The sequence below is a fragment of the Lithobates pipiens genome, unplaced genomic scaffold (genome assembly GCF_037356315.1).
Source record: "Lithobates pipiens isolate NorthernLeopardFrog02 unplaced genomic scaffold, aLitPip1_a1.2 Scaffold_16, whole genome shotgun sequence".
Lineage (NCBI taxonomy): Eukaryota > Metazoa > Chordata > Amphibia > Anura > Ranidae > Lithobates > Lithobates pipiens.
In genome coordinates, this window is record NW_027507748.1 from 552,789,055 (window position 1) to 552,816,855 (window position 27,801).

The 27,801-nt window shown below is 41.6% G+C and overlaps 1 protein-coding gene across 7 annotated transcripts in view; it reads left to right on the forward strand.

Moving 5' to 3' along the window:
* Window positions 1-27,801, forward strand: part of RBMS2 (RNA binding motif single stranded interacting protein 2) — a 174,681-nt gene that overhangs the window by 88,055 nt on the left and 58,825 nt on the right. For 5 of the 7 annotated variants that reach the window (XM_077483471.1, XM_077483465.1, XM_077483469.1 and 2 more), the window contains exon 2: window positions 16,851-17,023. In XM_077483471.1, the coding sequence (XP_077339597.1) occupies window positions 16,851-17,023 (173 nt within the window). The remainder of the gene's footprint in view (window positions 1-16,850; window positions 17,024-27,801) is intronic. The other 2 variants (XM_077483466.1, XM_077483468.1) reach the window with 1 other exon arrangement.

Here is a 27,801-nt window from a genome sequence, read left to right on the forward strand (position 1 = left end):
TTGAATAAAAAAATAAGACCGCACTAAAATTAGCCCAATTTTTTTTATAGTGTGAAAGATAATGTTACGCGGACTAAATTTATACCCAACATGTCACGCTTCAAAATTTTTACCCTTAAAAATCTCCACAGGCGACGTTTAAAAAATTCTACAGGTTGCATGTTTTGCATTACAGAGGAGGTCTAGAGCTAGAATTATTGCTCTCGCTCTACCGATCGCGGCGATACCTCACATGTGTGTTTTGAACACCGTTTTCATATGTGAGCGCTACTCCCGCATGCGTTCGCTTCTGCTATTCTATTATTTATTTACATTTTTTTCTTTTTACACTATTTAAAAAAAAATTCACTTTTATTCCTATTACAAGGAATGTAATAGAAAAAAGCATGGCAGGTCCTCTTAAATATGAGATCTGGGGTCAAAAAGCCCTCAGATCTCATATTTAGACAAAAAAAAAAAAATAATTTAAAAAAATTGGCCCTTTTAAGAGCTGTGGGCGGAAGTAACGCTTTGACGTCGCTTCCGCTCAGCAATTGTATGGAGACGGGTGGGGACCATCTTCCCCCTCACTCGTCTCCATGCACAGCTAACGACAGGATGCGATCGCCTCCGCTGCTGCCGACAGCTCCGGTAAGTGGTAGGAGGCAGGGGCCCCTCTCCTGCCACCGATTTAAAAGTGATCTAGCGGCAAATCCGCTACAGAGACTACTTTTATCTTGTAGCGGACCGCCCGCTGAAGAAGGGGATACCGGGGTTATGGCAGCTAGCTGCTGCCATAACAACGATATCCTCCTTCAAACGGCCGCCGTAAAACGGCGGGCGGTCCGTAAGTGGTTAAAAAGCAAATAGTCTTGCGTTCCATTTTTAAGTATACATGAGAGCATCTCTCCTAAACAGACTTTAAGGGAGAGATCCATGAAGAATTCTGCTGACAACTTCTGTTGCTGTGTACTCCCCAGCTACAGGGTTAATAACCGCAGTTTACGTTGGTCTAATCTTCCCGCCATAAGTATTGTGTCGTTGAGAAACGTGAAAGATGGCGGGTAATTTATGAGGGATTAGGATTTGGCAGGAGATCCAGATTCTTGGAGTAAGACTTGGCTGCACAGCTCACCTTATCTATTTAATTTAGAGAGTTGATGTCTTACTGCCAGAGTGTGTGAGAGCGAACAATTGGGCTCATAATTGCACAGAAAATGGGAATTGCTATGGAATTTCTATGCTGCAGTCACCATTTTATTATTTGCTTTTTGACCATTAAAACTAAGCAAGTTAAAGTGGACAAAAAAAAATAATCGCTATAGGTCTCTAAAATATGTATTTCCCTACGATTTATCACTTTTAAAAACTCTGCAAGTACAGTGAAAGCTTGGATTGCGAGCATAATTCGTTCCAGAAACATGTTTGTAATCCAAATCACTTGTATATCAAAGCAAATTTAACCATAAGAAATAACGGAAACTCAAATGATTCCTTCCACAACCGTTTATTCATAAGTCCTTCAGTTTATAGTCCATATAAAAAGATTATAGTAATGTGATAGAATGTGTAGCCATAAAATCTCCATCCACAAATGGAAGCCTCCACAAGGGGATTAGAAGCAAAATCCAGCAGGAGCTACAGAGTATAAAGGAGAAGAGGGACGCCTCTAAGTGTAGCAATATGGTTACATTTAATAAAGGTACAACATTTAGCAACTCACATGGTTGATGATTAAAAGAGGCACATCTAAGTATGCAGGCATCCGGGGTAAAGCTGTCCACATAGACCACCAACTTTCACCGCTGCCAGTCTGCAATCATGACCGGGAAGACTAAGCTGCAGTAAAGCGATCTGGATGCGAGGCTTGAAGCGCGCATGGAAGGGATGACTTGGCAGTGAGGACGGTCTATGTGGACCGCTTTACCCCGGATGCCTGCATACTTAGATGTACCTGTTTTAATCATCAACCATGTGAGTTCCTTAATGTTGTACCTTCATTAAATGTAATCCTATTGCTACACTTAGGCCGCGTACACACGCGCGGACTGTTCGCCCAACCTTGTTCGTCAAACAGTTTCGGCAAACAGTCCGCTCAAAATTAGCATGGACGGACATGGCCACACACGGCGAACGAACAGTTTGCTGAAACCGTGCGCGATGACGTGAACGACGGGACGAAAAATACGACGTCCTATACACTGCATTATAACTTTCGGCGTGAAAATGCTTTCTGAGCATGCGCGCAACTTTGTTTGACGAACAAGCCTACACACGAGCGGACTGTTCGCTGAAACAAGGTTTCAGCGGACAGTTTTACGGAATTTCCGAAAAACCTTGTTCGTCAAACTGTCCGCTGAAACTGTCCGCTGAAAGCCCACACACGAGCGGACTGTCCGCCCAAACACTGTTCAGCGGACACAGTTGGGCGAACAGTCCGCCCGTGTGTACGCGGCCTTAGAAGTGCATCGCTTCTCTTTTATATTCAGTTGTGATGTGACACTACTTGTATATCATGTCAAAATTTGTTTAAAAATTTTGCTTGTCTTGCAAAATACTCTCAAAGCAAGTTACTGTCAAATCAAGATTTTACTCTACAGAACAATGTCCAATGATGATTCTAATAGGAATCCAATGAGCTTCTAACTTCCTGTTGTAGCCGACAACTCTGACCCTGATACGCTGAAACCACAAGCAGTGTTGTCAGCACTGCCTGAGTTCTTCTCTGCTGGACTGAAGAAAACGCCTTTCTCCCTTCATCATCCCCCGACACTTTATTTTATTTTTTTGTTATATTTTTACATTCTCGGTACTGCCAAATTTCCCACATAGTGCCTTTCTCTTCTAAAGTTTAACCATTTTGCATTCACTGTGCTGTCCCAGTGTATGCATGAAATGCTTTCTTTGCCTGCAAAGCAATGCCGCTACCTTGACTCCCCAAGAGCCTATTCACACACGGTGTGTAGGGAAAGGACACTTGGGATATGTAGTTCTGGGGAAGTGTCCATGGCTGAACCTACTGATCACTTCTCCGAGCTGTGTCATGTAATTACTGATTCATTTAAAGTGTTACTAAACCCACAACCGTAAAATCAGTCTGTATATGCAGTACAGCATGCTAGTTATACTCCCTGTGGAACAGGAAGGGGTTAATCCTCTGCTTTGTGTAAAAGGCTGTTTAATCCTGTCTTCTCTAATCCTCTCCTTCTTCCACAGTCCCCAGTCTATCTTCTGATAGTACAGAGCATTGGGGGCAAACTGCGCAAGCTCAGTTTGGTGTGTATTGCTAGAAGGGTGTGTTGTGTGTGTTTTTTTTTTTTTTGTTTTTTTCTTTTTTTTTTTCTTGGATGAGTGCATGTGATCAGCACAGGGCCAATTGGCACTGTCCAGGCAGAGGGTCAGGGATCCTGCAGCCTCATAGTACAATCGGGGGAGAATGAAAACTCGTACAAACTTTAACCAGACACTGATAGAAATCACAAGACTGCTATATACTGTTGATGAGAAAAGGTATTTAGCAGTTTTTATATTTACTAAAATAATTGCATTTTTGCATTTCCATGTTCTGTGTACTGTGGGAGGCCAGATATAGTGAATGCAGGGTCCTGGGTTTAGTAACACTTTAATTAAAAGAAGAATTTGGTTTCAGATTTTCTTTTTCTACATATCCTGATTAATTAGTGGTGGTGGGAATAAATCAAAGGTGGATTTAATGCCTGGAGATAATCTTTTAGGGTTTTGTGGGGTACACATGAGAAGGTGTGTGTTTGTTTATTTTTTTATTTTTTTCATTCAACCCAGTGGGCTGAATGAAAAGAAACTGACAGATCGCCGTACTAATACAATGGATGTTTGTGCAGCGATCTCCCCCACCATGCTATTGTGTTCTGACAGGGAGATTGCCCCCTTGGCAGAACGCACTGTCGGCACTGGCTGCCAGCTCTGGTTGGATGCTGGTATTTCCAGCATGAGCATCTGACAGAAGCTGGTTGTGAGACCGGCTTATGTGTGGCAGATAGCTGTGCAAAAGCCAGCAAGTTCCTGGTGAACCAACCGGTTTCAGCCCATGTGTATCTAGTTTTAAATGTAAAGGTATAGGTTAGAGGTGAGGCGTTAAGGACTTGGTGCTGTGTTAGTGTAAGAAATACCTAAGGGACAGTTCAGGGTGTTTTTGGAAGTTTTTATGTGCTCCTTGTTTACAAAATTGCTGTGCCAGCCCACCAGTGCCAATAACTGACCCCGTGCTTAGCTTAATTTAAAGGATTATCGGTAGTGATGAACTCAGGAATGTTTGGTTCTTATTTCAAACCCACCTGAGCACGCCCTCCAGGAAGGTCATTTCTGGCTTAGGCTTAATGTATATGGGACGTTTTTACAACCTCTCCTGAGCGATTTAACTTGACAGATAGTAACCCACGTTTAAATGTCCGTTTTGCCACGTTTACATGCTGCGTTTGGCAGCGTTTTGCTGTGTTTGCGTTTTAGAAGTGTTTGAAAAAACACTTTTTTTTTTCAAAATAGCTAAAAATGAAAAACGCCTGGTTGTTTATAGTCATTTCTAGGCAGTTGAGTTTAGAGGCCTTTTTTGGAAAGCAAAAAATATGAGTTCAGACGCTGAGTTTAGAGGCATTACAAGCAGCAAACGCTTCTAAAAGCGGCAATTTCGTTTACAGGTATTTTTCATTTTTGACGTTTAAATTTATATATATATATATATATATATATATATATATATATATATATATAATATACATTTTTTTTTTATATATATAATTTTGATTTTTTTTCAAACGCAGATAAATGCAGCAAAGTGGATGTTTTAGACGTGGGTTACAATCTGAAGCCTTAGCCTTTGTACACACGGTCGGACATTCCGACAACAAAATCCGTGGGATTTTTTCTGACGGATTTTGTCCGGAACTGGTGATGCATACACACGGATGGACAAAGTTCCGATCGTTCGTAATGTGATGACGTTATTTCGTTACGACGGGACTACGTTCAGGCTAGTAGCCAATATCTTTGGTCTAGGAAATTGATCTGAGCATGCGTGGCACTTTGTCCGATTAGAATTCTCTACAAAGGATCAGACAAAGTCTGATCGGATCATGTTTTCGGAAAATGTTATATCCAGCTCTCAAACTTTGTTGGTCAGTCCAATGAAGTCCACACACGATCGGATTATCCGACAACACAGTCCGATTGGACATTTTCCGTCGGAATGTCCGGCCGTGTGTACAAGGGCTTAGAGAAGCTTGGTGCACAGACGTTTCATGCATCCCCATGGAGGCAGTCCATGGATGTCAGATTGGGAGCAGCGTCTGTGCCTGGGCTGTGCTGCTTCCCAATTGACATCAATGAGGCTGCCTGCATGGCGATGCATGAAATGCCTGTGCATCACCATGTGGGTAAACCCAACCCTCTATGGGCATACACTTTAGTACACCCGGTGTGATTGAGACCTAATGATTAAACACAGAAAGGTTAGTAAATTCAGTTGTCGTCAAACACTTTGGTTTGGGGGCATTTTTTATATTGTGTATCCTATTGCTGTTTCCATGTGATCATGTATTTTGTGCTCTAGTCTAGTATATCTGTTGCTTTTAGCTTTGCCCTTGGTTTACAAAAGGGACATCTCTGCTGCAGTTAGAAAAACAGCTGATCTTTGCAGTTCTCGGCAATGAAATCTCACTTCAAGTTTGGAATTAGAAGTCAAATAACACGTGTTTTTCACAGGTCATTTAGTAAATACCCGGTTTTGTCGCCTTATTACCAGGTAATAATGTAGCTGTTGTCTGTTCGCAACTATGCATAGCAGATAAGGGAGTCGTTTTCCTTGCTATTGAAATTCTATGCACAGACCCCACCAGTTTTACAATGTGCTCATAATGTTTTACTCCCTGTTCACACTATTGTATTTTCCTGTGCACGTCCACTTCATTCCCCATTCCATCTTAAGAACAACCTTCAAAAAACACCTTTTGCCACGTCGGCAAAACTGTATGGGTCAGTAAACCATAATGCCATATGCCAGGGATATACAATTAGTGGACCTCCAGCTGTTGCAAAACTACAAGTCCCATCATGCCTCTGCCTCTGGGTGTCATGCTTGTGGCTGTCAGAGTCTTGTTCTGTCTTATGGGACTTGTAGTTCTGCAACAGCTGGAGGTCCGCTAATTGCATATCCGTGCCATATGCCTATCTAATATCAATGCTCATTCACTTTTTTTTTTTCTAAATGCTCCCTACGCCACAGTACAGGGCAGACACAGGGCAGCTGAAGACCTGGCTTAACCCATAAGCACTTCATTAATGTATAACAAATTGGTAAGTTACAAATTGGCAGTGCCATAAACTATGTGTATATTTTAGATGTATAGAACATGGGACAGTAAACTTCCACATAGGAGTGTTTTTTTTAAGACTCCTTTCACACTGAGGCAGTTTTCAGGCATTTTAGCGCACAAAATAGCACCTGTAAAGCGACGGAAAACTGCCTCCCATGCCGCCCGAATGTGAACACCTGAGTGCTTTCACGCTGGGGCAGTGCACTTTTGGGACATTAGAAAAAGTCCTGCAAGCAGCATCTTTGGGGCGGTATCGATGTGCTGGGTAGAGCGCTCCCAAAATGCCCTGACCATTATAATGAATGAGCGGTGCTTTACCGCTCACTGCCCCAGTGTGAAAGGGGTCTAGGAAGTATATGGTACACAAATAAATGGAATATAATATACAGTACTATAACATGAGGTAGAGAAAAGAAATGTATGCATTTGTTTTGATGTTTAAAAGAGAAGTATGGGTTTCTTCTCCCTTTTTTAAATTGTATTTTATTTTTTTAATTTATTTTTTAGACTTATACTTACCTAGGCGGATGCAGTATCAGTCCGATGCTGTATATGTCCCCTGTTGCAAAAACCGATCGCTCGTTTTTCAGAGCTCCGTGAGCAGAGACCTGTAGACTGTCAGTCACGGCTCTCTGCTCATCTCCCTCCACACTCATTGGAGCGCTGAGCTGTGGAGGGTGCAGAGAGCGGCCATCTCAGGCTCTCAGCGTCTCAAAGCCCTGTCTGGGTTAACATCTTTAGGTTTATATGGAAAGAGTTTTGACAGGTGTTTTTGCAAATCCACTGCCTTTCTCTAATCCAGTGGTCTCCAAACTGCAGCCAGGGGCTAGATACAGCCCTTCACTTGCCTTTATCTGGCCCTTGGGGCAACTCTTCCATACAAGACACTATTCTGCCAACTGACAGCAACAATGGGGCACTATTCCTCCCAATGATGGAAACGACGGGGCACGATTCCCCCCAGTGATGGAAAGGACGGGGCACTATTCCCCCCAGTGATGGAAAGGACGGGGCACGATTCCTCCCAATGATGGAAAGGACGGGGCACGATTCCTCCCAATGATGGAAAGGACGGGGCACGATCCCTCCCAATGATGGAAAGGACGGGGCACGATCCCTCCCAATGATGGAAAGGACGGGGCACGATCCCTCCCAATGATGGAAAGGACGGGGCACTATTCCCCCCAGTGATGGAAAGGACGGGGCACGATTCCTCTCAATGATGGAAAGGATGGGGCACGATTCCTCCCAATGATGGAAAGGACGGGGCACGATCCCTCCCAATGATGGAAAGGACGGGGCACGATCCCTCCCAATGATGGAAAGGACGGGGCACGATCCCTCCCAATGATGGAAAGGACGGGGCACGATCCCTCCCAATGATGGAAAGGACGGGGCACGATCCCTCCCAATGATGGAAAGGACGGGGCACGATCCCTCCCAATGATGGAAAGGACGGGGTATGATTCTTCCCCTTAATACCAAATTTGGCCCTCCTAAAATTTATAGGCCCTTTGTTTAGAAAGTTTGTAGACCCCTGCTCTAATATGAAGGAAATGTTTGTTGGTCCTTTTTTAAAACTAGAGGAACTGGAAAGTATGGTTTCACTGATACTACTTGACAAGTGTTGTAATAAAGATGGGAATCTTTATTTGTATCCCTGTAGTCATTGGTGCAGGGGATGTCTCTAATTTTATTTAATTTTTTTATTTTTTTATTCATTTTTAGTTTTGTGATGGTATTTTAATTTAAATGGCATTTAATAGTGCTTTTAAGTTGAAAAAAAAAGTATGTCTTATTTTTCTGCCTTTGAAAAAAAATGTATCTTTCATTAAAGCGCTTTACATGCCTTCTTGGACTTTAAAAAAAAAATGTAAAAAAAAAATCGTAAATGTGTAAATTCGCCCCTGTTTTTTGTCATTTTTGTTTGTGACGCTCCATGACATTATGCTTGATGGTACAGAGCATTTTATACACACATTCTTGTTTCTCCGTAAGTGGAGCTTACTACTGGCACACAAACATAAACAGTCTTGGGTTAGTGTATTTTTGGATAGTGGGAGGAAACCTGAATATCTTTAGCCATACAAATGTGAAGAGTACATTTCACTCATTTAGTACCCTGTCCAGAACTGAATGCTCTTCTCTAGGTGCGTAGATGAGAAATGATGAACAGACCATTCCATTCCTGTCCTTTTTGTTTAAATCAGAAGTGGAAATAAATAAGAATTTCTTCACACCAATGGCTGCTTGTGTGTACTATGAAGGAAGCCGCCCGATGCATTGCAAGGACACACTGGGGTTGATTTACTAAAACACGAGAATGCTAAATCTGGTGCAGCTGTGCATGGTAGCCAATCGGCTTCTAACATCTGCTTGTTCAGTTAAAGGAATTGTAAAGTCTCCTTTTTCTTTCTCTAAAAATAACAAACTTTACAACCACTTTTAAGCTTTGACTAAAAAAAAAAAAAAAAAAAAAAAAACTGGAAGCTGATTGGTTTCTGTGCAGATTTCGCACTTTCCAATTTAAGTAAATCTATCCTATTGAGCTGTTTATTGTTGTGTTGTGGTGTTGTTTTTTTTTTTTTTTTTTTTTCCCCAAGTTTGATTTAATTGATGGCTACAGTGCCTTGAAAAAGTATTCACACCCCTGGAAAGTTTTCACATTTTGTCACGTTACAAACAAAAACATAAATTTATTTTGTTGGGATTTTATGTGATCGACCAACAACAAAGTGCCACATAATTGTGAAGCGGCAGGAAAATGATAAATGGGTTTCAATTTTTTTGACAAATATGTGAAAAGCGTGGCGTGCATTTGTATTTAGCCACAATTGCCATCATGCCTAGTCATGATTGTGAATGTCAGAGTTTTACAATGACTCGTGGGACATGTAGTTCCGCAACAGGTAGAGGGCCAGAGTTTGGAGATCCCTGGAACCATTCCATTGTAGTTCTGGCTGAATATTTAGGCCGTATGCACTCTGGACGCTAAAATAATGTTATAAAAACAGTAGCTTTGCAGTGAATCTTTCAACTTTTTTTTTTTTTAAACGTTTTTCCAATAGAGTTTTTTTTTTTTTTCGTTTTCAATAAATCAAAAACGATGACGAGCAACGTTTTTGAGCCTATATTGATGTTTATCAGCTTTTATCGGTGTTTGGCATTTTTTTAGCATTTTTTGAGGTGAAAAAACTGCACTTTGAACACGATTTTCAGGCGTTCAGAAGAAAGCTCATAAACTCCACTGCTCATTAAAGCTGAAAAAAGTCCATGTGTGCATGGACACATAGGCTAACATAGAGTGGAGTTTATGGGCTTTAAAAAAAAACAAAAAAAACATCCAAACTCCAATAAACTGCAGTTTATCAGCTCCAGTGTGCATGGGTGTCCTGCTGGAAGGTGATCCTCTGCCGTGGTCTCAAGTCTTTTGTAGACACTGAGGCCGAGTACACACGGGCGGATTGTCTGCCCAACTTAGTCCGCTGAAACGTGTTTCAGCGGACAATCCGCTCGTGTGTGGGCTTCAGCGGACTTTTTCAGCGGACAGTCTGACGGACTAAGTCTTTCGGAATTTCCGTAATTTTGTCCGTCCAAACTTGGTTTCAGCGGACAGTCCGCTCGTGTGTAGGCAAGTTGGACGGACTAAGTTTGGCGCATGCTCAGAAAGGATTTACACGCCGAAGGTTGCATTGCAGTGTATTGGACGTCGTATTTCTAGTCCCGTCGTACGTGCTGTACACGTCATCGCGCAAGCTTTCGGCGGACTGTCTGTTCATCGTGTGTGGTCAAGTCCGTTCATTCAAAAGTTGGACGGACTGTCTGTCGGATTGTCTGACGAACTTAGTTGGGCAGACAATCCGCCCGTGTGTACGCGGCCTAACAGGTTTTCTTCTAAGATTGCCCTGTATTTGGCTCCAACCATCTTCCCTTCAACTCTGACCAGCTTCCCTGTCCCTGCTGAAAAAAAAGGCCCACAACATGATGCTGCCACCACCATGTTTCATGCAGACAGCAGATATACGTGATTTGTTTCATCTCTGTGTATCATCTGAGGCTATTCACTTTACTGGGTATATGTGAGGGTTTTAGGGCTGAAACAACTAATCGATTATGAAATTAATCGATTACTATTTTCATAATCGATTAATCGGCCAGTAACAAAATGGGGTTAAAGTTAACGAGTCTGATGATATTTACTAGATTGACCCTTAAATAGTATATCTCTCCTCTAATAGTATATACACTATATCTCCTCTAATAGTATATACAGTATATAGCCTCTAATAGTATATACATTATATCTCTTCTAATAGTATATACAATATATCTCTTCTAATAGTACCGGTATATACAGTATATCTCTCCTCTAATAGTATATACAGTATATCTCCTCTAATAGTATATAAAGTATATACCCCATCTAATATATACAGTATATCTCTTCTGTCTGTTATTCTCAGAGTGGATTAGATATTTTGCTCCCTAACCATATAGTTGGTTATTTATATTTACCACTGAATAGAGATATTTAAGAATAAATTGCCTTTTTTTTTTTACTTTACATATTAACTAAATTATACACCACACTTTTTTTTTTTTTTTTAAGGTTATTAACCGATTAATTGAAACAATAATCGGCCACATCCAATTTAAGAGGTGAGCGGCTAAGGTTGGGGGAGGCAGAGGGTTGACAATTTGATCAACTTCTTTCTGAGGGACGTTTTCTGCAGCCACTGATCAGTGTATTGTGACAGCAGTGGCAGCCACCGCCAGAATACAGTGTCCTGGAAGAAAAAGGGGTATTACTCCATCCACGTCCTTTGTGTGGATAAAGGAATCTGTTGTGTGGTGTTGTGTGTTTTTTTTTATTTTTTTTTTTATTTTTTTTTACTTTCTTTCTTCTGCCCGCTGGCAGAATGAAGGGAAAAAAAAGTGTACAGGCATCTTTTTGTCATGTCTTAGGCCCCTTTCACACATGCGGACAGTATGTCCGTATTTCATCCATCCGTTTGCAGAGGAAATATGGACATACATGCATCCCTATGGGATAGCGGGTGTCTACGGTTGAACATCCGCAAACACCCGCTATTGTCCGCCTCTGCAATTGTCTGTCTGATTCTGCAGACGGAGGAAAATCCTATTTTTCTATCCGTCTGCAGAGCAGATCGGATGAACACGGACAGACGGTCCGTGCTCATCCGATCCCGATAGAGAAGAGCGGACAGCTGGCAGGGCCGTCCTGGCACAGTGTGCCGGGACCGCCATGTCCGCCGTCGGCTCAGCGGGGACAACGGAGCGATCCCCGCTGAGCAAGCGGATCATCACGGGGCAGATCATTACTGATCCGTCCCGTGTGAAAGGGGCCTGAGTCATTTCTCTCATAAACCGATAAACATAGTACTCAGAGATGTACACAAGCTTGTTGGTTAGCAATACATGTATACATTTCTTTTGTTCAGCCTGTGGGTTGACACAGTTGACAGAAATACACATAAACACGTAATTTTTCTGAAAAAACATTGGTAACTCAGTTCAGTTGGCCTTATTATCCAGACACTCATGCCAGCACCTTCATGTTTTGCATTTGACCTAAGAAAAAAATGCAGTGGCTTCTAAAGCATATGAATAAAAATGACTGGGCCCTAGCTTACTGAGCAGATTATTAAACAGACATTCCACCAATATCCCACTTTATGTTTTTGCCTCCTGGGGAAGCTTCCAAAATGGTAAAACGACATTCGAGCCCGCTTGGGTTATAGTGTTGAGCCTCCCTGTCCCAGGCTGGGTGCTGCTGTGCAGAATTACTGTTAGCTGTATATAAAATGCATTTAAAGAGCTCTTTCACTTTTTAAGAATCTGTAACTGGATTAAATGGTGTCTCTTTATATCTGCCTGGGGTTTAGCTGTAAACAAGGAATCTGGCTACTGTGAGCAGTTTTCTTTTCTCCAGGCCCTTTGGGCATACAATTTTCCGACATTGCTCTATCATCTAACAATCCCTTGGTTCTGCTGTAGAAAAAAAATCAGTGCTGTGTAACTAAGTGGAGCTAATCTTCTCCATTCTGAAACTTGGCAATGAACCTAGCAGCAGGTAATCATTTTTAAACGATCAAAGCTACATTTTATTTTGGTGGTTAACGTTAAAAAACTTCTCATCAAACATTATGATCCTTTTTTTAAATAGTCTATATTTTAAGTTCTTTTGCGGTAGAGGCACAAAACGCCTAGGTGGTTTGGGATTAGTGGTCTTGCGATTTCCGGAGCTTGTAAAAAGGAGAATTGAATGATTTGGAAAAGTTGCCCAAGTGTCAGCCACATTAAATGAATACTTCCTTTTTGTATGTGTTCTTTGTTTTTTGTGTTTGTTTTTTTTTTGTCTTTTGTATGATGATATATATATATTAAATTTTTTTTGTAAACCTAGCTACAAAGATATACATAGTTGCATAGTCTGGTTGAAAAGGGACATCTTATTCAACCAATAAAAGGGGGGGGGGGGGAATTATACAATCCTATATACTCAATCCTATACCCACAGTGTATCCAGAGAAAGGCGAAAAGCATGATCCAGTTTGCTCCAGCGAGGGTAAATATAAATCCTTCCTCATCCCACAAGAGGCAATTGGATATTCCCTGGATCAACTTTAGCTATAAATGTTCGTACCCAGTTATATTATGTACGTTTTTAGGAAAGAATCCAGGCCTTTTTAAAGCAGTTTTCTAGAGCTGCACAATTCTGGATAAAATCAGAATAAAGATCACGATTTTCTGGGCGTAATATCATCTTTCACATTATACCAAAAAAAAAAATGGGCTAAATTTACTGTTTTTTTTTAAATTTTATTTATTGAAGTGTATTTTTTCCCCAAAAATGCATTGCATTTGAGAGACCATTGTGCAAATACAGTGTGACCTAAAATATTGCAACAAAGGCCAGCTTATTCTCTAAGATCTCTGCTTAAAAAATAAATAAATATAAATGTTTGGGGGTTCTAAGTAGTTTTCTAGCAAAAAATACAGATTTTAACTTGTAAGCAGCAAGAGAAAATCAGATGAAGGCTCTGAAAAGGAAATGTTTTAACCACTTCCGGACCGCCGCATGCTGGTATGTATGTCCTATTTTTGAAGAGGGCTATCTTTGTTATGGCAGCAGCTACCTCCCATAACCCTGGTATCCTCTTCTTCAGTGGGCGGTCTGGTTTCCGATAATAGTGGTCTCTGCGGCGGATTTGCCACAAGATCACTTTTATCGGAGGCAGCAGAGGCCCCCCTCTCCCGCTGCTCTCTGGTGCACTCTGCCGCTTACCAGAGTCTTCGGTAGCGGAGGCAATCAGATCCTTCTCCTTCCTGGGTATGGAGACGGGTGAGGGGAAGATGGGACATTGCAGGGCAGAAGCGACGTCAAAACGTCCCTTCTGCCCATAGCTCTTAAAGGGCCATTTTTTTATTTTTTTTCAAATGACTAAATTTTTTTTATTTATTTATTTTATTGCATTTTAGTGTAAATATGAGATCTGAGGTCTTTTTGACCCCAGATCTCATATTTAAGAGGTTCTGTGATGCTTTTTTTTTTTTTTTCTATTATAAGGGATGTTTACATTCCTTGTAATAGGAATAAAAGTGACACAATTTTTATTTTATTTTTAAAACAACAGTGTAAAAATATTTAAGGGTTATTATTTATTATTATTTAAGGGTAAAAAGTATGACACCATTCCACGAGCGGGTGCAAATTTGAAGCGTGACATGTTGGGTATCAATTTACTTGGTGTGCCATCATCTTTCAAAGTATAAAAAACAATTGGGCTAACTTTATTTTTTTTAATTCAAAAAAGTGTATTGCTTCTAAAAAACACGCGCTTGTAAGACCGCTGTGCAAATACGGTAAGACAGAAAGTTTTGCAATGACCTCCATTTTATTCTCTAGGGTGTTTAAAATAAAAAATATAATGTTTGGGGGATTTAAGTAATTTTTTAGCAAAAAAAAAACTGTTTTAAACTTCAAATCTCATAAACAGGCTCAGATCTTAAGTGGTTAAAGTGCTCCTATGCTATGCTGCTATGCATACTAGCTCATTATGCCTGACACAGTTTATGACACTTGCAGGGTTTTTTTTTTTTTTTTTTTTTAAACCTGGGTTTACAACCACTTTAAGACTCAGTTTGAATATATGATTTATAGTCGTTTGTGATATTTTACACTAAAATATTACTTTTAATTATGGATATCACATGGCACATTGCTTCAAACCAAGTTCCCTGAGTGGCACTGTTGATTATAGCAGCTAAAAAACACCCAAATATGCCTAGGGTATGAACAAAGCTTTATAGTTCATGCCACTTTTAGCATTTGCTCACCCTTAACTTCTTCTTCCTTTGCTCAGACTAGTCCTTATATGACCTTATTGCACCTATTATATAAGCTGGTGATTATCACATTTTATGAGGACATGACATCACTGTTGATGTTCCTTAAATTTCAGTTAAAGCACTGTATGTTCTAGTTGCAAAAGCATTTGTTTAGTAAGTGTCTGTGATGTGCACATATGTACAGTGACACAGTGGTTCATAATGGATTGTGTACCCCAAGGTCTAACAGACAGGTTCACAGCCTTTTAAGGTGTACTTAATGTAATAGTCTGAAATGCAAAAGATTGATACAATGCAAATCTTATTGGTCTAGGCCAGTGATTCTCAAGCAGGGTTCCTCCAAAGGTTGCTAGGGGTTCCTTCAGCATTGGGCAATTTCTGCCTCTTGGATAAGTTCCCACTGACACCATTGATCTTTTTAGCTATCTGTGAGGAGGTAATTCTACCCAATGACCACAAGTGTAAGGACCATTCTTCCCACTGACCATCCTAATGTATCATGAGTTGTAGATTTCTAGCAGGGGGTTCCCCGAGACCAGAGAACTATTTTAAGGGTTCCTCTGTGTTGAAAAGGTGGAGAAAGGCTGGTCTAGGCTTTAAAAAACTATCATGAGAGTTGTAGTTTGCCGTGCTTAGGGCATGCAGATATTTTGGGGTAGACCTTCTGCTTTTGTATTTTGTGCAGAAACCAGCAAAGGCTAAGATCATAAAGGTGAGGATCACTATCAGAAGTGTACCAGAAAAACCTGTAGGGAACCTAGACAAAAGGAATGGAAAAGAAGGTTTGCACTTGGCACCATCCACTAGAAACATATCTTTAGCAAGGCCCAAAATTGCTGAGGGCCCCTAAGATAAAAACAAAATGACGGTGACGTCTGATACCAGACATGAATGCACCAACACACAATTATTGCAGCACATGATCATCATGTGAGTGTAGAATTGACCGAGCTATATACATACCTGTAAAAAAAACTAAAAGTAAATCAAGTTTAGATATGGCTTTTTGTACAGAATGGTATACATTGAAACTGTCCTTAGATCCGCTAAATGTGAATGACAGCAATGTTCAATGTGATGGTGATTAAATACAAAGAGTAAAGCCTCGTACAAGTCACTAGTTTTGAGTTGAAAGGAAAAAAAAAACCTGACTGCTCAGGACGGACCTGCTGTACTAACAATACAATGTCAGTACATCGATCTCCCCTGCTGTGCTATTGTGTTCTGACAGGGCGGGGGGGGGGGGGGGGGAGAGAACACTCCGCTCAGAACTCTCACCCATTGCCCGAGAGCAGTGGGCAGTGGGAGCCGGTCGCCCCGGCCTAACGTCTAGATTCTGTCGGACAGACTGCCATACATACAGGCCAAATGTCGGCCTGTTTCTATTGAACCTCCTGACCTTCAGCCTGTGTGTACTAGGCTTAAAGCACATTATAGAGCTGGGCTGGGAATAAGGAGTAAACCGTACTCAAAGTCCTAATATGTATGTAGTTTTACAATAAGTATTTATGGTTTATGTGGCTCATAAAGTAACTTCCAGCTGTTATCCATTTATTGCACTTGAAATAATTAAAAGATGAAAGATGGGGGGGGGGGGGGGGGGGGGAGGGGGGACAGGAAGCCACATTTATTAACTGAAAGCACACAGCAGAGCACCCCAAGAACAGACAAGTAGTGTTCTGATTCCTCAAAAGCCATTTCAGCCCCACATCCACATTACATAATCCATTGTGCTTTGAAAATGGCATGCACCAAAGATCCAGATTGGAGGCATAGTTCAAGAAACAGTGAACGAATGTTGTATGGGATGCGTGTATGTGTGTGTTTATATATATATATATATATATATATATATATATATATATATATATATATATATATATATAATTATTAAAAAAAATTTTTTTTATATATTTAATTTATATATATATATATATATATATATATATATATATATATATATATATATATATATATATATATATATATATATATATATATATATATATATATATATATATATATATGTGTGTGTAATTGTTATTGTGTGTGTAAAATGTACTGTATATAGTTTTTTTATTGAACATATGCAGATTGAATGGTGTTTGGACAGAAATAAACGAATCCTTTCACTGTTTTCTTGTCTTCCAGCAGACCTATGTTTCCTCAGCACAGCACATGGCTCCTCCCAGCCCCAGTAACAGCAGTGGTGGTGGAGAAGGAGGAGGTGGCGGAGGTGGAGAACAACTCAGCAAAACCAACCTGTACATCAGAGGTCTTCCTCCCAGCACTACGGACCAAGACCTGGTGAAACTCTGTCAGCCGTAAGAAGCATTCTTCTTCTTATTTTTTATTTTTATTTTTGTTGCTAGACAGATGCAATATTTAACCAAAAATCCCTGGTATTTGGTTATTATTTATTTATTTTGTTACTCTGCTTACCATAAACTAACTTCTACAAATCTTGTCTGTATTTTCCGTTTTTAGGCTGCTATTAATGCTATTAATGTTTCAGTATAAAACTTCTATACTGCTGGTAGACTTTGCACTAAATAAACCACAGTATTTTGTAGAAATGTATCCACAATGGGATGCTGTTGAAGTAATATTAGTTATAGCCCTGAAATGGTCATTTTTGGATGATATTCTAGTAGGTTTTCTTTCTCTATATTATGCTCCTGTGCACACTAGTGGCTTTCTAATTGCACCATTGTCAACTTCAGTGGGGCTCCTACTGCTCCAGGGCCATTTAATATGTACAGGTAATCCTTAGACGGCTTAAAAATGAGAAGCTTAAAGTCCAATTGAAGTTCGAGGTAGATATATAATTAGATACGGCAATTGTGTAGGAGGTCTAAAGATCACTGTATAGGGCATCAGGCAACAGAGTTGGACCTTAGTAATTGGCAGTCAGTGAGGGAACTGGTCAGACGCATCCTTCTTTCTCTGCAATATACGTTTGTGTGAGGACACTTGTGATGAGGGGTGTGGCTGTTACTTAGCTCCGCCAATACAGAGCACTGCAGAGTGAGAACAGGCAGAACCATATTCCCGGAGAGGGTATTTTTAGTATTTTTCAAGTAAAAAAAAAAACAATTCCCAAATTATAACATGCGTAGGTACAGTACGCAAAAGGAACAAAAAGGTGTGAGGCCTCATTCAGACGAGGCAGATCTGCTTGCACGGAGTCCGCCACTTTTCGCCGGCTCAGCGGGAGATCTCTCTGTTGACGGCGGATGACAGGTCCCTGTCATGACAGCGGGGAGCGGCTTGTTGAGCACCACTGGATTATATGGAGAGATCAGATGAAAACGGACAGCATGTCCGTTTTCATCAGATCTCACCCGATCCGCCAGCTATCAGTCTGCTTTTGGCGGATTGGAGTGGGTCGGATGTCAGCGGACACGTCACTGCTGACATCCGTCATTCCATAGACCAGGATGGAGCGGCCGTTCAGGTCTGTCGTCAAAACTGACAGATCCAACAGTGTGAAAGGGGCCTAAGACTTGGGTTTAAATATGAAGTATAAACAAACCTTGTCACTGGAGGTGATTGAAGTTCCCAACAGCTTACAAAATCTTTGTTACTAAACCCACAACCGTAAAATCAGTCTGTATATGCTGTAAAGCATTCTTGTTGTACTCACTGTGGAACCTAAGGGGTTAATCCTCCGCATTGTGTAGTTGTGTAGCTGGCTTCAGCTCTCAGCCATGTGCTGAGAGCCAGAGCCAGCTGTCAATCAGGCAGCTGGGCGGATCCTGACAACATGGTCAGGATCCTTCCAGAGGCTGGAGTGGCTCTTGTGACGTCAGCTCATAGCAAGCAATAGGCTGCTTTCAGCTGACTGTGGCTCATAGTCCTAAAAAAAACAAAAAAAACACATTCCTGTGACCCACAAGAGAAGTATGACCAAGAAAAAAGCTTTAGTAATACTTTCCTTAAAAAAAAAAAAATTACATAGCTAAAAAGGACTGAAAAGAGAAAATGAAGTAGGACTTTAAATGCACACTGACACATCAAGGTCTTGTGTACAGGCCCATTGAGGTCAGCAAATCTGGCAGTCAGGTAGGTGACCCTAACCTGATTTTTGTGCTGCTGTAAGCTCCTAAGGCTATGCAGCTTTCTTCAGCCCCAATACTAGAAAACAGTACCCAATATGTGGGCTTCAGAATGGCACAGCAATTGCCAGTGATAGTATAATGCCAGTTGCCAATTGCCAGTATAATATTCTTGCCCCTCAAAGCTTGGCAAAGAATGGCTATGTATACACATGTGGCTTCAGTCTTTCTTCGAGTCTAGCCCTGACTGCATTTGTATGTGCTTTGATTGCATGTATTTTATGTGTGATTGCATTGAGCAACAAGCAGTTCATTGTGGGTTTGGTTAGTTATTTGGCTACTGGCTGGCCAGATGGGTTATGTTTGCAACAATTGACAAGTACGCTAGTTTTTCCAAAATATGGCGATACATGGTAAACTTGTATATGGTTTTGTTTAGAGAATAGATTGTATTAATGTAGAGGAAGGATTTGGTAAAAGAAATAAGCAGCTATGCTGCATTAATAGAAATTAAAGATGTTTAAGATATCGCTTATAAAGGAAATCTAGTACTCTAGTAATAACATCAGGTAATGCCAATTTGCCCATTCTCAATAGCCACTCCTTTCTGCCGGCTGTATGCATATATGTGGCAGCACAAAGGTAGGCCTTAAAGTGTGCTGCCACAGATGTGTACCTGTCTTGTGCTCACTCCCAGCACTGTATTTGTGTTGTCCATGACTGGTCCTGGTCAGATAGCAATGATTTGGGAGCCATAAGACAGTCTTAACATAGGATTGGTTGGACAGCCAATATCACAGTGATCACGTGATCAGTAAGCCCCTGTGCAGCCAGTGATGCCCCCTGTGCAGCCAGTGATGCCTCCTCCAATCACCCATCCAATCTGGACGGGTGATCTGTCTACCAAAGTTCCCCGGACAAGGGGGAGGGGCTGTATGTGATGGTGCGCGACGGGAAACACACAGCTATTGAAATAAATAAAGCTGTGATGTTCCCGGCGCTCTATTGAACCAGAGGACGAAGGCAGCTCTCTTGCGCTATACACCCCCATGATGGGTGGCACCCATTTTCGGCTCAATTATCGGATGTTTTTTCCGTTCGGCAAATTGCCGAAAAGGGCATTTTCGGCCGATATGTTTCGGCGGCCGAAATTTTGGTGCATCCCTAATTAAAATAAACATGTTATGTTATATACACCTACTCTGTGCAATGTCTTTGCACAGAGCAGGCTGATACTCCTCTTCTCTGGTCCTCTGTGGGCGCTCCTAGCTCCACCACCCCCCATCACACCCCCTGGGCCCAGCCTAGTGCCCCCATAAGCAAGCTGCATAAGACACACAGAGTGGGGCTCGGGCCCGCTCCCTACTTTCTTATCACTGGCTCTAATTGACAGCAGTGGGAACCAATCCCTTAGCTCTTGTGCACATAGCTGGATTGAGCTGAGGCTCAGGTATGTATTTAAGGGGAACTGTTGGGGGAGCTGCATACAGAAGGTCTTACTGTATAGAATGCAGTAAGGTAAGAAAACCTTCTGCCTTTATGACCACTTTAAGTGAACTTATCCTTTAAATTTTCCACAGTGCAAAAGGTTGTCTAGCTACTCCTTTTTCTAGTCTTCATTGGTGCATAAACATGCACATCCGGGTGATACAAATGTGTATTTTTGTGGAACTCTTACCATTTAAAAAAACCTCACTGGGTTGAATGGAAAATACAAAACTATGTACTAGGCTTTAGCAAGACTCCTTAAAGTGGACCTATACTTAAATTGTGGACATAAATCTCCATCTATTTCAGGAAGACTGGTAACATTGCTATGTGTTGACTTTCAGATCTGTTTTTATTATATTTTAATGTCCTAAAATCCATTTTTTTTTTTTTTTTTTACCGACAAGGGTTGCATTTACTTCCCAGTAAGCTTTGCGACTCTTTCCAGGATCAGAACACAATCCCTTTATTAACAAAACATACAATACCCTGGAAGAAAACAATAAAATCCTGATTGTAATCCAAGTGTCTGCAGATGTCAGTTGTTTTGTCTAGTGTCCATGTTCTTTAGTCTATCAGGAGGAAAAGTCTGGTTTGTTATTATGTCAGGAGATCAGGTAGAAGCCTATGTGCTCCAAGAACTTTTCACCTTCTATTTTATCCTTTTTCAGGGTCCAATTAAATGCTTCAATAGTGTTCTGTGATGCACAAAAAGGAAGCTTTTCACACGTTTATTAGAAAAATTGCTTGGAGAAATAACTACGCATTGATATAGCTTAAGACAGGCATAGACTGGTTTCAGCAAAGACATTGCAGACAGGGGAATCCCTCCTGCTGAGACTTTGTGTTCTCCCGGCGGGGGGGAGCCTTTCCTGCAGGGAGAAGATGGTGATTATTTCTAACGTCTATAACAGCCGCTAGTGATAACCGCACTTAAAGTCCAGTAGGCTGGTTGTGCCCAAGTTGATTGATCAATCAACTTTGTACATTCAGCCTGCCCATACATGGTTCAAATCCCAGACGGTTTCTGCTGAACAAGCCGAGATTTGAATGGTCTATGGACGGCCTAAAGCTGAACTTCGGGGGACAAAACTTTAATTTGCATATATTGCTTAGTGGCCACGTTGTGTGCATCCATTCTCTTTGTAAACCCGGTTATTACCTTGAAATACTAGCAGTGACATCACTGGCGTGTACATAGACGGTGCAGAGATGTGGGAGGGCAGGCTCCACCCACTATAGCCTGCCTGCAGAAAACGACAGGAGGGGCGGAGACTAGACCAGCCACCCCGCACAAGGAGAGCGCTTGGCAGTGACCGGTCTTTATTACAGGATACTCCTGCACAGAGACAAAGTTTCACACTGGATTACTGAACAGATCTAGATGAAATGCCAAGATTCAAGTAAGATTACATAGGATAATTTGAATTCAGACTATTTGCTTATTCCAGAGTTCAGCTTTAAAAAAAAAAAAATCTGACCTGCATAGTTTATTGATGGCAGATGTATTCTGTTTTAGGCAAAAGTAGCCTTACAGCAGTTACCATCGTTGAGTAAGATATGACTTCTAGATTGGATTGCTTCGCTGAAGAACACAAATCAGCTGCATGGAAGTTGGCTGAATGGCCCTAGGTTTTGGCTGTCTCTTCTAATTACTCGCAGACCTAGATACATGTGGAGCATAAAGGATTTCTCTACAACTGCACATTTATATTCAGTAATGCACATTTACAACATACGTTTTTACATTCATAAGATGCATTATCATGCTTTTAATGTGTACATCTGTGTACATTTTATGTGTTATAGAAAGTTAAATTGTATGTATAGCCTAAGGTAGGTGTGTGTGTTTTTTTTTTTTTTTTTTGTGTTGGATAGAGCAGGATAGGGTTAAAACCACTATTTGATTATTCTTCCCTATGTCCTGAGATTTTCCTTCTCTTCCAGTTCTAGAGACTCAACAGCCAATGAAAGGAAATTTCACCAACATAAGGGAAATTCCCAGCTTAGACAGATGTCACTAGAACATTTGTCCTTTTTGGGTAATAAACCTTACCTCCTGCTCTGGTGACAACTCACAAATTTAGGCTATCCCACTCACACTTTTTTTTTTTTTTTTTGACAGTGGTCACCAGGGCAAATAGAGTGACTCCTTTCAGCAGGGATCCAAACGGCAAAAAAAACTTGACAGAGGGTGTGAGGTCAGAATGTGTGTGTGTAAGGCCCCTTTCACACTGACAGACTGTTCAGGTCCACCTGTCAGTTTTGACGGAGGACCTGAACGGGCTCTCCATACTGGTCTATGGAACGACGGATGTCAGCGGAGACATGTCCGCTGACATCCGACCCGGTGCAATCCGCCAAAAGCAGACGGATGGCCCTATGTCCGGATCCGTCGCTATCAGATCGGGTGAGATCTGATGAAAACGGACATGCTGTCTGTTTTCATCCGATCTTTCCATAGAGACCAGTGGTGCTGGACAAGCCCCTGTGAGCAGAGAGGGGACCTGTCATCCGCCGGCTCAGCGGAGATCAACGGAGAGATCTCCCGCTGAGCCGGCGGACTCCGTGGAAGCGGAGTCCGCCTCGTGTGAAAGGGGCCTTAGAAAGTGATAAAGCCATTGGATGAACATGACAGCCAGGAAGGTCACCATTTCAGTAGCAGTGGTGGCCTCCAAACATCGGTGCACATGTAGGGCAAAGTGGGAGGTTTCCTTTAACCACTTCAACAGGGTATTTTCACCCCCTTCCTGCCCAGCCCAATTTTTAGTTTTCAGAGATGACACATTTTGAATGACAATTGCGTGGTCATGCAACACTGCACCCAAATAAAAAATTTCACCCCCCCCCCCCACAAATAGAGCTTTTGGTGGTATTTGATCACCTCCTGTGGTTTTTATTTTTTGCGCTATAACAAAAGAAGCGTGACAAGTTTGAAAAAAATACAATATTTTTTACTTTTTGTTATAATAAATATCCCTAATTTTTTTTCTCCATTTAGGCCGATATGTGTTCTCCATATTTTTGGTAATAAAAATCGCAATAAGCGTATATTGATATTGATTGGTTTGAGCAAAAGTTAAAGTGTCTATAAAATGGGCAATAGATTTATAGCATTATTATTATTATTATTTTTTTTTTTACTAGTAATGGTGGCGATCTGCGATTTTTTTTTTTTTTTTTTTTTTTTTTTTTTTTTTTTCTATTGTAACTGCGACATTGCGGCGGACACATCGGACACCTTTGATACCATTTTGGGACCATTCACATTTACACAGCGATCAGTGCTATAAAAATGCACTGATTACTGTATAAATGTCACTGGCAGGGAAGGGGTTAACACTAGAGGGAGATCAAGGGGTTTAATGTGTTACCTAGGCAGTGATTCTAACTATAGGGGGGTGGGGACTCACAAGGGGAGGAGACCGATCAGTGTTCCTCTGTACTGGGAACACATGATTCGTCTCCTCTCCCTTGACAGGACGTGGATCTGTGTTTACACACACAGATCCACGGTCCTGCTCTGTTATTGGGTAATCGTGGGTGCCCGGCAGACATTGCGGTCATGCGCACCGGCTCCCGAGTGACACGCCCGGCACAGGCTTACACTAGATGGCCGGGAAGCCCATGATGTCATATGACACCCACCCAGGATGGGAGATCCCTCCTGCGGATGTCATTTGACTATGGGTGGGATGTCAAGTGGTTAAAGCTGTATTAAACTTGGGGGAAAAAAATAAAAAATTTCCCCTGCAAGGCAACGTTCAAATGTGCTAGTATGCAGCATATACTGACACATTATTTGAAACGCCCTAAAATGAAGCCAGTTTTATTACATTATTTTTTTTTTTTAGCCTGTGGATTGAAAAAAATAAAATAAAAAATCTGCCCCGATTCCACCATCCACACATTCGATCTGTCATTGTATTCTGACAGATGGGAGATTCTCACAGTTGTGCTAATTTTATTATCAGGGCGGCACAGTGGTGTAGTGGTTAGCACTCTCGCCTAGCAGTAAAAAGGGTCGCTGGTTCAAATCCCAACCACGACACTACCTGCCTGGAGTCTGCATGTTCTTCCTGCGCCTGTGCGCGTTTCCTCCGAGTACACTGGTTTCCTCCCACACTCCAAAGACATGCTGGTAGGTTAATTGGCTTCTGTCTAAATTGGCCCTAGTATATGAATGTGAGCAAGGGACCTTAGATTGTACTCTCATTGAGGGTAGGGACCGATGTGAATGCACAATGTAAAGCACTGTGTAAATTGATGGCGCTATATAAGTACCTCTAAATAATATAAATTATTATTAACCCTTATTTATAGAAAAAAAATTAAAAAGTACGTATGCTTTACAACTGAAACAATACATATACTTTTTACACAGAGAAAAGATATCAAAATATTTAAAGTACAACGTGGAATATTAAATATATAGCAGTAAATGCAGATTCTTTTTATGTTCTAGAAATGTCTTTTAACCCATTTTAAAAATCAGGTGTACAGTTAGTGCAGCAAACAAAGTGTCTTTGTGTGTGTGTGTGTGTATACACATATATTACACTATACATAAAAATGATACAATCTGAGCATCAAGAAGGGGAGGAGCCCAGGGAAGGAGACGGAGGGGGAGTTGACTTCTGCCTTGTAACCTCATTTCACCCCAGCTAAGGAATGCAGTGCACATCCCCGGAGCCCCAAGGAGATCTGCACATGTCGCCCACAGACTGAGGGAATGTTGTTCGGATGAAGCAAGCTGTTTGTAGGGGGAAAACAGGCCAGATGGGAAAGTGTTTTGATGCCAGCTCTCAGCTAGAAGTGTGCTGATGCAGGAAACTATACAACTCACAAGGTTCAGACAATCCTCACATCTCTCGTACAGCAATCATTATTCTCACTCTGTAATCACAAAGAAAGATCCGATAATGCCCAACATGTAATTATGTTCTGGTTGTGTCCTTATACTGGATACAGTCTTGTATACAGGAATGTATTAATACGGTGGGTGAAAGATCCATATGTTTTGTATTTCAGGACTAGGCTAATTCTGTAACATATTTAGTAAGGGTCATTTAGTTAAAAGAGAATCTAAAGCCAAAACCTTTTTTTTTATTATTTTTGAATACAAGGGGTTAGCAATCCTGTCAAGTTTTTATTATGGGAAGAGGAGTCCATTCTGTGGATCTGAGTGGCTGGCTCTCTTAAGCCTAGTACCCACATTCGACCCGTGTGTATGGCAGCCTTACGTCTGTCTTCTTTTGTAGGCTGATTACCAAAAATGGACTGACTGCCGGCCGGCTCCCGATAGTACTCTCAGTCAATGGGTGAGAGTGCTGACTGGAGTGTTCTGGCAAGGGAGCCGTCAGTCCTGAGCTGACCGTTTTTTTGTTTTGTTTTTTTCATTCAACTTGCTTGGTTGGAAAAAAAAGAAAAAAAATGGTGGTGTGTACTTGGCTTTAGGGCCCTTTCACAAGGGCTGTCCAATCAGGTCCACCTGTCAGTTTTTCAGGCGAACCCGATCAGACCCTCCATTCACCCCTACGGAGTGGCAGATGTCATCGGTGACATGTCTGCCGACATCCACGGCTATCCGATCCTGTCTGCAAAATCCAGACGGATGGAGGTCCTTTTTTCCATCTGTCTGGCAGATTGGATCGGATGAAAACAGACAGGCGATCCGTTTTCACCTGATCACCACATCTCAGACAGGTGGTCCGTTTTCACCCGATCTCCTAACCAGACTGGGCCCGTCTCTGCACCTGTCATCCACCTGCTCAGCGGGGGATCAACGGAGCGATCCCCCTCTGAGCAAGCAGGATCTGTCCAACATAAAAGAAAGGAAGGGATTGCGGCGCTCCAATTTTTGTAATGACTTATTAGGATGGTGCAATATAAGCTTAAATGCCTCATTAAAGTCAGTCACTATTTATTTGCAGATGAGAAGGCAGCCATCCTCAGAGGGTGTCCATAACCTAAGTATACAAGCAAAAAAAAACAGGAATGGGGGGTTTTGGAGGCGCCAACTCCAGTAGTTCTATCATATAAATATATGTTGGTTTTTTAACTTGCTGGGTTGCAGGTTCATAAAGTGGTGATGTCCATCAAAGGTTAAAAAATCCTGGAGTGTGTTGGTGATGAGGTGCAGACTGCGCCGGCAGTCATTTTGCTGTAAGGATGTTAGTCCTGGTTGTTTTAGCAGCTAGTCCGTGTTGCACATGGTGTGGGAAGCTCCACGCTAACCACCCTGGAATGCGGAAGTGACGTCAGCAGTGCTCAGCAAGCATACAGACAGAGTGTAGAACGTACAGGCTACGCGCTCAGGACTCACGGCTCCTTCTACTGGCCTCTGGCCCAACGAAAAGGGGCCTTACATGAAAGGGCTTCGAAGGTGCCTTGGTTGAACAATGGATGGTGCAAGAAGAACAAGAGCACCACACTTCGCAACAGAGCGGGTGAATGAATCTCCTGGATGCTGGTGATGTTCAAGCAACAATTTTCCACCCAGCTCCTTTTTAAAAAAAAAAGTTGATTTTCATCAAGCGGGTGGTGTAAACTGTGGCACCTTGGGTTTGAAATTGAAGGTGGCCTTTAGGTAAGTCCGAGCATAGTTAATTTTAGTTAGTTATTCGTTTAGTTATTAAGTCCGAGCATAGTTATTTTTCAAAGGCAAAAGAGATAACAAACACATTGTTTGTGTCAATGCTGAAAATCACCCCTTCTCCATTTGTCCAGATCATCGCCCGAGGACTGAAAGTAGTGGGAAATCAAAGTTTTGAGCTGTCACCAGAACAAGGATGATAGGGGAAATGTTTTTTTAATGGAGACACTTTTTTGTGATGACAAATGTCTAATGCAAGCCATAGACAGTACTGACAGGGCAATCCCTGCCTCCCTGAAAATGTATTCTCCCGGCAGGGAGGAAGCCGCGATTATTGCTAGTGGCTAAAGCAGCCACTGGAGATAGTCGCCAGCAGGCTCGTTGTACCCAAGTTGATTGATCGATCAACTTGGTTCATTCAGCCTGCCTATACACGATTCAGCAGAAACCCGGCTGAGATTTGAACCATCTATGGCCGGCCTTAGAGAGAATTTTCCTAGTTCTGCAGAGATTTTTCCCCCCCCCTATTTTCTGTTGTGTCTGCAGACAGAAAATTAAAGGAACTGTTCCCAATGGGGTAGACAATAAAGGTCTTCAGATCAGGAAAGCTGCTAAAGCTTTTTCACATTTATGAGTGTGTTTATACATAGCACCATGATTTATGATTATTTGATCTTTTTAACTGGATCGTTCACCATTAGCACAAGACTTTTTCTCCTCTACCACCCCCCCCCCCTTCCCTCCCTCTTACACTTTACATTTTTCATTTTTTTTTTCTTTGCATTTTATGTTCACACCACATGCATGTGTTGGGTGATTATTCCAGCACAATCTCGCCATATGGATAAGGCAAAAATGTGCCCAGTTTACACCACTGTGTTGCGGCGGTGTGCTGAAAAAAGACTGAATGCAGTCCTTTTTTTCAGCTCAGCACAGTGCAAGGCAATTCACTGCCTTGAAT